This window comes from Acipenser ruthenus, chromosome 5 (assembly GCF_902713425.1).
Source record: "Acipenser ruthenus chromosome 5, fAciRut3.2 maternal haplotype, whole genome shotgun sequence".
In the NCBI taxonomy this organism is placed as follows: Eukaryota; Metazoa; Chordata; class Actinopteri; order Acipenseriformes; family Acipenseridae; genus Acipenser; species Acipenser ruthenus.
The window spans coordinates 52,554,667-52,566,215 of NC_081193.1; the positions used below are offsets into that span (position 1 = coordinate 52,554,667).

The 11,549-nt window shown below is 48.2% G+C and overlaps 1 protein-coding gene across 1 annotated transcript; it reads right to left on the bottom strand.

The window, feature by feature from the left end:
* Nucleotides 1–242: 242 nt before the first annotated feature.
* On the bottom strand, nt 243–6,047 carry LOC131737234 (uncharacterized). Its single transcript, XM_059024800.1, has 2 exons — nt 5,748–6,047; nt 243–1,051 (listed from the first exon to the last, which is right to left on the bottom strand). Exons 1-2 carry the CDS (start codon nt 5,776–5,778, stop codon nt 441–443), a joined length of 642 nt encoding a protein of 213 aa, XP_058880783.1. The 5' UTR covers nt 5,779–6,047; the 3' UTR covers nt 243–440.
* Between the last annotated feature and the right edge of the window lie 5,502 nt (nt 6,048–11,549).

Here is an 11,549-nt window from a genome sequence, read left to right on the forward strand (position 1 = left end):
AAGGACTATGGTAAGTCCCTTTTGAAGTAAAATTGGAACTGCAGTATATTATTATTATTATTATTATTATTATTTATTTCTTAGCAGACGCCCTTATCCAGGGCGACTTACAATCGTAAGCAAATACATTTCAAGTGTTACAATACAAGTAATACAATAAGAGCAAGAAATACAATAACTTTTGTTCAAGCAAAGTACAAGTGTGACAAACCACAATTCAGTAATACAGCAGATAAGTGATAGTGACATCAGGATATGATTAAATAGTGATAGTTACATCAGGATGTGATTAAATGCAAAGTACTACAGGTTAAACACTTGGCGGATTACAGTATTCTGAAGTACAGGATTAAATGCAGTAAAATAGGGGGCAGATAAGAGCAAAATAAAGCACATTTACATGAACGGTGATAGTGTCCCAGGATACAAACAGAGGAGTTCTACAGGTGCTGTTTGAAGAGGTGAGTCTCAAGGAGGCACCGGAATGTGGTCAGGGACTGGGCAGTCCTGACATCTGTAGGAAGGTCATTCCACCACTGCGGAGCAAGGGTGGAGAAGGAGCGGGCTCTGGAGGCAGGGGAGCGTAGCGGAGGTAGAGCTAGTCTTCTAGTGCAGGCGGAGCGGAGAGATCGAGTGGGGGTGTAGGGAGAGATGAGGGTCTGGAGGTAGCTGGGTGCAGTCTGGTCAAGGCATCTGTAGGCTAGTACAAGAGTCTTGAACTGGATGCGAGCGGTGATCGGGAGCCAGTGGAGCGAGCGGAGTAGTGGAGTAGCGTGGGCGAAGCGAGGCAGAGAGAACACCAGGCGGGCAGCAGAGTTCTGGATGAGCTGGAGCGGATGGGTGGCGGACGCAGGGAGGCCAGCCAGGAGGGAGTTGCAGTAGTCTAGGCGGGAGAGTACCAGGGCCTGGACCAGGAGCTGGGTAGCATAGTTGGTGAGGAAGGGTCGGATTCTTCGGATGTTGCTCAGGAAGAATCGGCAAGTGCGTGCCAGAGTGGAGATGTGCTGGGAATAAGAGAGGCAGGGGTCCAGGGTGACTCCAAGGTTCTTAGCTGAGGAAGAGGGAGAGAGTGTGGTAGATTCCAGAGGAACAGAGATGGAGAGATCAGAGGAGGGGGAGGAGGAGGGAAAGAAAAGGAGGTCAGATTTAGAGAGGTTGAGTTTGAGGTGATGCGAGTGCATCCAGGAGGAAATAGCAGACAGACAGGTAGAGATACGGGAGGAGATGGTGGAGTCAGAGGTGGGGAAGGAGAGGAAAATCTGAGCATCATCAGCATAGAAATGGTATGAGAAACCACAGGATGCGATGAGGGGGCCCAGGGAGCGGGTGTAGAGAGAGAACAGGAGAGGACCCAAGACTGACCCTTGGGGGACTCCAGTTAAGAGAGGGTGAGGTGTGGAGGTTGCTCCACGCCAGGTTACTTGGTAAGTGCGGTTGGAGAGGTAGGAGGAGAACAAGGCCAGAGCAGTGCCAGAGATCCCCAGGTCAGCAAGAGATGATAGTAGAATAGAGTGATCAACAGTGTCAAAGGCAGCAGAGAGGTCGAGGAGAATTAGGACAGAGGAGAGAGAGGCAGCTCGGGCACACTTAAGTGAGTTGGTGACAGACAGGAGGGCGGTTTCAGTGGAGTGGGCAGAGTGGAAGCCAGATTGGAGAGGGTCAAGCAGAGAGTGGTTGGACAGGAAAGCAGAGAGCTGGCGGTGTACAGTCCGCTCGAGGGTTTTGGAGAGGAAGGGTAGGAGGGAGACAGGACGGTAGCTGTGGAGGGAGGTGGGGTCGAGGGTAGGTTTTTTGAGGAGGGGAGTGATAGAGGCTTTTTTGAAGGCAGAGGGAAAGATACCAGAAAGTAGAGAGGTGTTGAGGAGGGAGGAGATGAAGGGGAGTAGAGCAGGAGCAGCAGCTTGAAAGAGGTGAGTGGGGAGGGGGTCCAAGGTACACGTGGTGGGTTTGTGACCCTGGAGCAGGGAGGAGAGGTCAGAGTCTGAGAGGGGCAAGAAGGTGGCGAAGGAGGGCGAGTTAGTATGGAATGTAGTGGGTGTAGGGGTTGGAGCAGGAGGGGGTGCGGGGGAGGGAGAGGTGTTAAAGAGTTTGCGGATATCTGAGATTTTAGAAGAGAAGAAGGAGGCAAAGTCATCAGGGGAGATAGAGGAGGGAGGAGGAGGGGGGGAGGGTTTAGGAGGGAGGAGAAGGTATATCTATAAAGTATATCTATAAAGATATCTTTACTTATCTGAGTTTACAAAATGTAAGACATTATTCAGCAGCCATTTCTACATTTATTCACAGGTTAAAGAGCCAGTACTATAGTTTAACCTTCACAGTGTTGCAGATGCATTCTTTTTAAATTATGAACATTTGGCCTGAGTTGAAAAAGCTTTAGTGCTGTGATTCAGCATTCTCATCCTTTTTCATGTCGGACAGACCCGCCTCCTGCAGGGAAGCCTGAGAAATATCTTCGAGCATTTTTCGATTTAAAAGCCAGATAAAAATCACAATACTACTGAAAAATAATGCTGACTTGTGGGGGGCTTTATGAATGTTACACTTCAGTTATTGATAATAGACTGCGAGAGCAAATGTTTTTTTGTTTTTTTTAAATAGTTGTTTTTTTGTTTTGTGAAGTTAACCAGAGTGAGATGCAAAAACGACAGGAGTATACTGTATGTGTTAGATTGAGATTGAAATGTAAAAATGTAGGTTGGATTGTTAAACTGTATCGTATACTGGCAGGGTGGCGTGTGCCTGCATTTTGTAGTCGGCTAACTACAGTTCAGATTGTTCTGCCGCTGTTGCATTTTTAATGTGGCATCTGTTGGGCATGATGAAATTGGGGTTTCACTAGCCTGTAGAATAATGTAACAATATAACCCCTGTGGGCACAACACCTTACGAAGGCTACTGTGTAATTATTGGAAACTACAAAATACAGCAAACGGAGATCATTGTCATTTTAATCAAATTATATAATAATATAATCACATAGAACCATGTATTTTTACTGCAGTATTTACTAAAGCATAAGTTTATATAATTTCCAATCGATACTTTTTACAAATGCTGATAGCTATTTGTGATTTCATCTACTGATATTTACTGAACAAAACATTTAAATATTAATGTAAACACACGTCTTAAAAGAGTGTTTCTATATATGTTTTTTTTATTGGTTTGTTACTATGTACGTTAAGAAAACCAGAACATTTTAAAAATGACACATACACTATTCAAAACACCTCAGTCTGACAGCTGTTAAAGTAAATGGTGTGGTTTTCAGTCTACCCCAGATACAGTCTGTGCCATTCTTATTTTGATTATCTAACAATTGAATCCACTCTGGTAATTCAAAATGGGTTAGAAGAAGGTTTAGTCTGATTTGATTTTTTCAGAAACAAGGCCATTCTAAAAGGTTTAACAGGCATAATAAGATAACTATCTTCTCCTGGATGGAGCCTTAATTGGTTCAATTGGCTGTATTTTCCATTGTGTAAAAATTTCCGACAAATTATAAAAACACAGGCCTTGGTCTGAAAGGGCCTATCCCAGTTTTTAAAACCCCCTAAATGCCTAGCATATGTCATACAGCCTAGATTTTTTAGTTGTCATGGTGATCTTTTGTATTATTCACTTGTTTTTATGAATTTGATCAAGTGATTTGTTTAAACATTAACTTCAGATTTGTTTTTCCAAGAAGACTGGTAAGCTTTACTAACACCATTTTTTAAAACAAAATATTTTTAAAAGTGAGAAGCTTGACAGTTAATGGTTTACGATTTGCTCATAATTAGGGCTTGAAGTTTTCGGTTTAACTAATAATAACCGAAAAAAACCCTGGATAAATGGTTAAGGCGGATATGTGACGGACGGATACACAACGAATTACAACAAATTACTGTAATAAAAAGCAAAAAAACAAACCTGAACTAAACAAAAAATAAAACCCAAAAAATTCAAGCCCTACTGTGGCGGAGTGTCCTGCCCCTTTGTTTGTTATTTATTTACATTATGATTTATGTTTATATTACGGCGAAAGCCGATTGTTATTTGTTATTGTTTTGTATTTTAAAGACCTCGTGAGGATGTGAATTTATTTAACTAGCTGACAGTCATGCATCCTTACTAAACTCGTGCAGACTATGGCTAGTTAACCCCTCAGCCAGAATATAAAAGCCTGCAGTTCTCCGCGCTCGAGAAGTAGAGTGTACAGAGGAGTGACTGGGAGAGCGAGCAAGGTGGGAGAGAGATTTAAGACCTAAAACAACTGCTTTTACCCCAGCACGATACTTATTTGTTTATTTCTATTTGTTTGGCCAACGTGCCCGTTTGTTTGTTTAGTGTGTTTGTTTTCTTGAAATCTTTTGTTTTGTGATTATTTCACCCGCCATTCATTGCTTTGGTTTCTGTTCCTGGTCCGTGACATCACCACCCACACGCCACTCAACAGCTCGGTCACACCTACTCATAATTATAGCAAAATATTGTGTAAAGAAAATCACTTGTAAGCATGTCATTGAACTATAGTAGAGTTTTGTGGCTGTGCTTTTATAAAGTGCTTTGAGTCAATGTTGCAAGGACATCTGGAACTTTCAATTGGTAGTTTAACTGTTTACTACATATGGTTATTTTATTATAAAGAAAAGGGTAGCATATCCAGACAGCATATCAATTATGATGTCTAACAGGCATGTGAAAATGGTGCTGTATAAACTATGAAATAGTTGCTTTATTTATAAAAGAACCCCTTGTGGGCTTAAAGGCTTATTTTTGCTTGGATATTAGGTTAATGTGATCAGTTTGGACACCATTACACATCAGGTAGTTATTTCATGGACATGAAAATGTATGAGATCCATTGTAATAAAATGCAGCTTAGATTAATAGATTGGCATGGATGTTGAGTAGAGGAGGGACATTTATAGTGAGGATGAGATACCATAATTGTGTATTTTTCTCTTTTTCAACTTAATCAGTTAAAGATGCTCAGGAAGTTTCGTCCATCAGTTCAAACCATTACAAGCTGACCCGGATCATTTAGCTTCCCCACAAAACAATGCTAATGCCTGAATTATCAGCCAGGTAATTACACAGATGAACTGCTCATACTCTACTCATGCTCAGAGGAGGCCTTGCCAGTCAATCGCCCTCCCCGCGACTCCCAACCGTGCAGATTACAAAAGCCCTACAGCTGTGTTTGTCTACTGTCAGTCTTGCTCACACAATGCCCTCCATACTCGGTTTGTAGCAGGTACAGTGTTGTAAAACAGCCCCTTGCTGGATTGAGTCACACGAACAAAAGCTACACAGCACACAAGGTATGTCCACCAAAGGAGCGTATTTTTTCTCTAATAGGTCTTTTTTTGCACATAGTGGAGCCTGCAGACTGAGAGAAAGTGGTTTCTAGATGAAGGAAAAAAAGAAACATTGTTTGGCTAAACAAAAAAGGTTCAGACCTTCTTTGATAGAAAAATGTCAGTGGTATGCCATTGTGATGGATTGAATGGTTTCTATTGGGGTTCCAATCTAATGGTAAGCTTGAAACCACATGTATTTTACAGCAAAAAATCATTTATTCAAAAGACTATTCTCAAGGACAATGTGTATGGAAACTTTGAATGTAAAAACTAGGTGGGCGACGATATGAAAATCGTATATTGATATTGTGCACGTATTTCAATAGGTAATACCTAAGTCTTCCAAAACACACAAAAATATAATAACACAAATGCAATATGAAACAAGCAATAACTTACTTTTAGTGGTGCTTTGCTTCACAATATCCATGGAGAAAAACAAGGTCTTGTTACTGTCTTACTATTCTATGCCATCATCAGCCACCTCAAAACTGAAATATTGTACTTCACTGCGCATGCTAGACAATTCGAAAGTAATTTAATCTTCTGTGTATAGATGCACGATACATCTAAAAGTGTTAAGTACGGTGTCATGGTGAATGTTGCATTATTTTGAGATGTGTTTTGATGTTTTAAAAGTATGTCTCATTTATAATACCGAAAGTTCACATTTTAAAAATACAATAATAACAGTGTAAGTAATTGCATGGAAAAAATGCAACGAACCACGCTGGCTGCATGCACATATCTCACAATAATCCCAATAGTGCTTAATGCAGCATGCAAATAGCATTCGGTACCTTGCGAGCATGTTCTGAATGGAAGAAAAAAAAGATATATACATATATCAATTTTTTTAAGCCGATTTTCCTGTTTATTATGTTTTTTGTGTGTGTGTTTGTTTTTACATGTGTAACCCTTTAAAAAAGTCCTGTTTCTTAATTAGTTGATGTGTGCACTTTTTGAAAACAGGATATATAGTTTCTGGTAAGGGATTGGCTGGTGAGAGGAAACAGGTGAAGATAGGGGAGTAGAGCATACGAGAGAGGGTACACAGGTTGTGGATTTTTAATTTTTTTTTATTTATAGCTATTGAATTTTTTTAATACATTTGTTAATCAGGTTCTTAGAAAAAGAAAAACGCCTATCAATGGAATAAAATGGTTAAACAATACTTTATGTATGGTGTTTGCCTATGAGACTAACAATTGGTATGTACAGGGTTTGTTGTATCTTAATATAAAATAAACTTGATTCCCTTTCAAGTCGAAAATAACCATCAAGGTATGGGACATTGCCGTCAGGCAGTAGGGATTGGCTGAGCTTTATGTCAAAGCTGCCGATAGGCCTCCGCGCAAGCTGCCGTGTAAGCCCGCCCCCTTGGGAGCTTACTATACGCAGCGCGCGGAGAGTCACTTCCTCTTTTGCCTTCAGCATCAGTAGCGGTAGGACTTAGAGCTAATTTAACTGATTGTACTCACTAAGCTTAGGCTTGAGAAGCTGGTTTATCCCCTTCTCCGAGTTTATTTCAGTTATTATTGTTATTATTGTGTATTTGTATTATTTTAGGATATATTTTGTGTTTACATTATATATTCCTTTTCGCTTTGCTTCGGCATTGCGTTCTTCGTGGTCTCCCCGTCTTTCCTCTGTTCTTTTATTATTTACTGTGTGGGTTTTTTATATATATATTCTATATATATTGTATTATTGTGTAATTATATATTATTATATATTACATTGTGTGTCGGACGCGTGTTGCGTTGGCCTTGGCCACGCGCAATTGCATCCTCGGTCTAGCTTAGGCTATTCCGTGTGTGTGTGCGGGTAGCTTAGGCTATACCGTGTGTGTGTGTGGGTAGTCTGCTCTGCAGTGTCCCCCCCCCCCGCGGCGCGTTCCCGCCACGTGGTATTGCACTACACTCCCTTTCCCTTTGCAGCGTCCACAAAAAAAAAAAAAAAAAAAAAAAAAAGTTTTTCCCTTCACTATACAGAGGAAGACAACCACCAACGTGCAAAATCCCCAGCACCTTCAGGTAGGTATTGCACAGCACCAGACACTGTACCAGCACTTTGCGTCTCCGCTTGGCGGGTCAGCTGACGCTTAGGCGTCTGTGCTTGCGTTCCACGCTCGGTACTCGCGCTTCGGCGCTTTTGGTGTCAGCGCTTGTGTGCTTGGTGCAGCGCTTCGGCGCTTTGTGCAGCGCTTCTGCGCTTGGTGCTTAGTGCTTCTGCACTTGGGGCTCAGTGCTCGACGCTCGACGCTTCGGCGCTCGGTGCTCGACGCTCGGTGCACGTTCCCATCAACGTCGGTGCTCGACGCTCGGTGCTCGACGCTCGACGCTCGGTGCACGCACCCTCGACGCACCTCGGTGCTCGACGCTCGACGCTTCGGCGCTCGACGCTCGGTGTTCGGCGCTTGGCGCCTCGACGCACGCACCCTCGACGCTCGACGCACGCGCCTCGACGCTCGGCGCTCGACGCTCGGTGAACGCACCCTCGACGCACCTCGGTGCTCGACGCTCGGTGCTCGACGCTCGACGCTTCGACGCTCGGTGCTCGTGGCTTGGCGCCTCGACGCTCGACGCTCGACGCTCGACGCTTCGGCGCTCGACGCTCGACGCTCGACGCTTCGGCGCTCGACGCTCGACGCTCGGTGCTCGACGCTTCGGCGCTCGACGCCTCAACGCGCGCACCCTTGACGTCGACGCACGCACCTCGGTGCTTGACGCTTCGGCGCTCGGTGCTCGACGCACGCACCCTCGACGCCTCGGCGCTTGACGCGGCGGCGCTCGACGCACGCACATCAGGTGCTTGACGCTTGGTGCCCAGCGCTTCGGCGCTCGACGACGCGCACCTCGCTCTCGTCTTTGACGTCAATATGTCTGGGTTCCACCGTTGTGTGACCTGTCAGGCCAAGTTGCCTGCCAGCGACCCTCATGAGGACTGTGTCGCATGTTTAGGGCCGGACCATGCAGCATCTGCCCTGGCAGACAGGGCATACTGCCAGCTATGTGCGGGGTTTCAAACGCGCACCCTACGCCAGAGAGCTAGGAAGGCGGTGGGAGGTCGTTCCCCATCTTCGGGCTCGTCCCACACCGTCTCGGCCCCACCATCGTCTATCGTGTCGCTGCCGGCGACGTCTCAGCCTATGAGCCCATCTTCCCAGCTTACAGCTGGTCAAAGGTCTCCAATTAGGCGTGCTCGTGAACGTTCCCGCAGCCCCTCCTCTCGCGGGGCTCGCCCCCGTCGAGAGTCGCGATCCAGATCTCGATCGCCTCGCCGGAGAAGACACTCCCGCTCCCCTCGAAGGGGTAGACGGCATCAAGACACATCTGGGGTGGCTGAGCTCACCTCCAAGATGTCGCAGTTCATGGAGCTCATGATGGGACAACAATCCCTCCTCATGACTCTAGCGAACTTGGCGCCTCGGGCCCCAGAGATGGTTACCGGACCCAGCGCTAGTCAGCCGATGGTTCCTCCACCAGTTCCCCAGGAAGTAGAGTGGGACGCCGATGCTGTCTCAAGGGACGCATCTGATGCAGACCCGCTCTTTGAAGACACAGAGCCTGAGGTGGCATCCCAGCACTCTGGGCAGGACGACCCTGAAGTGCTGGATACTAATGACCCTATCTGGTCAGTGGTGGAGAGGGCAGCCCGCCATCTAGGCGTGGACTGGCCCGCATCAGAGCCAACACGTCGCTCTCTGTTTGAATTGCCATCGGCTCCGCCCCTTCAGTCCAGGATGCTCCCGGCATTCCCGGATTTTATTAAGGAGGTGCAGTCCACCTGGGGAGCACCGGCCTCCGCCCCTGCGACTTCTCGCAAGGCTTCGGCCTTCACCATGCACGGGGCGAGCGAAGCTGGGCTGGCGTTGTTTCCGCCAGTGGGCGCCGCGTTCGCCGCGCTAGTAAAGACGCCGACACTTTCGGGGCTGGCTAAGGACCCTTCCTGCCCTAACAGGCAGTGTAGGATTACGGAGGCCCACCTAAAAAAGGGTTATGCCGCGGCTACAGAGGCAGTTAGACTGTCCAACGTGGCCAGCCTCCTGACAGTCTACCAGGCGGCGCTGATTCGCGACCTGCCTGAGTCCCCACCCGTCGGGCTCAGGACCGAGCTGGGTGCAGTTGCACAGCTTTTGGTCAGGCTGGCTCAGCTAAATGCGCGAGCACAGGGCAGGAGCATTGCTTCCCTAGTAGTAGCAAGGAGGCAGCTATGGCTCTCACAGGCCAGGGTACAGGAGCCTGATAAGGCCCCGTTGTTAGATGCTCCTATATCCCCGGGGCACACGTTTGGCCCAGCGGTGGAGGAGATGCTGCAACGCTCCGTCAAGGCGCGTGAGGCGTCGCAGCAGTTGGCTAAGATGTGGCCAAGCAAGCCTTTCCAGCCAAGGCGGCCGCAGGAGCGCCAATGGCGCAGGGCGCCGCCGCAGCAGCAGGCGCACCCACAGGGCAGTAAAACCGCCCCTTCAGGGGTTGCAGCACGCAGCCAACCCGCATTTGCGAGACCGCAGCGCGGAGGGTGGCGCCCCAGAGGAGGTAGCAGACCACGTCCTCGTGGCTCTGGTCAGGCCCCTCGTGAGCGAGCGCAGCCTAAGCAGCCCTGAGAAACCCCGGCAGCCGTTAACCCACCCCTACACTGTTCCACAGCTCCTGTTCTGGCAACAATGCACCAACGACATCTGGGTGCGCAAAACTATAATCACCGGGTACACCCTTCAATTCCAGTTAAACCCCCCCCCCTTCAGGGGAGTGGTGGTAACTGCAGTGAAGGACTCGGTTCAGTCCTCAGCTCTAAATGCAGAAATACAGGCATTGCTCAAGAAGCGTGCCATTCAACTAGTAGACCCTGCTCTGACCGACCAGGGGTTCTACTCCAAATACTTCCTTGTGCCAAAGAAGGACGGCGGGCTCCGCCCTATTCTAGACCTGCGTGTACTGAACAAATACCTACGGGTGTTGTCGTTCAAGATGCTTACGCACAGGCACATTGTCCAGTCTGTCCGGCAGGGCGACTGGTTTATCACCGTAGACCTCACAGATGCGTACTTTCACGTTCCCATCTGTCCGGGTCACAGGAAGTACCTACGTTTCGCATTTCATAGCAGGGTCTACGAGTTTTGTGTCCTGCCATTCGGCCTGTCTCTAGCTCCTCGAACCTTTTCGAAGTGTATGGACGCCATTTTAGCCCCCTTGCGGGTTCAAGGCGTTCGACTGCTGAACTATCTGGACGACTGGCTCGTCTGCGCGCAGTCAAAGGAGCAGTTGGCACAGCACACAGTGATGGTTACAGACCATCTTCAGCGGCTAGGTCTGAAGGTCAATCCAGACAAGAGCCGCCTCGTGCCCAGCCAACAGACCGAGTTTTTGGGTCTGCATCTGGACTCAGTGTCCATGGAAGCGACCCTATCGACACAAAGAGTTGCCTCATTAGAGCGGTGTCTCTCCCTATTCAGGTTGAGAGAAACAGTCAGCATGGAGCTCTGTCAGCGCATGCTGGGGTTGATGGCTGCCGCCTCGCAAGCCCTTCCTTTGGGCTTACTACACCAGAGACCTCTGCAGGCCTGGTTCAATGCCTTCGCGTTGCACCCGCGGAGAGACAAGCACCGCAGGCTGAGGGTATCCCGAACCTGCTGGGAAGCATTACGCTGGTGGAGAGTTCAGTCGAACATCCGCCAGGGCGTGCGCTTGGGTCCCATCTTCCGAAGGGAAGTTATCACAACCGACGCTTCCAACCAAGGTTGGGGAGCAGTCTGGAATGGGACAGGGACCCGTGGAGTGTGGTCAGGACCCTGGAGGTCAGCCCACATCAACGCTCTGGAACTCAGAGCAGTGGACCTCGCCCTTCGGCACTTCTTGCCAGTGCTTCTAGACAAGCACGTGTTAGTGCGGTCAGACAACACCACAGTAGTGGCGTATATCAATCGCCAGGGCGGATTGCGGTCCCCAGGTCTTCACCGGATGGTAACGCGGCTGTTGCTCTGGGCTCAACCGCGGTTAGCCTCTCTGCGTGCAGTTCATCTGCCGGGCAGAGTCAATTACGCAGCGGATCTCCTGTCCAGAGGAGGTCCTCTTGCGGGCGAATGGCGTCTTCACCCTCGGGTGGTAGAGCGCATTTGGGACTGGTTCGGCACAGCGCAAGTCGATCTCTTCGCTTCGCGAGAGACCACGCACTGCCCCCTATGGTTCTCGGTGAAGGACC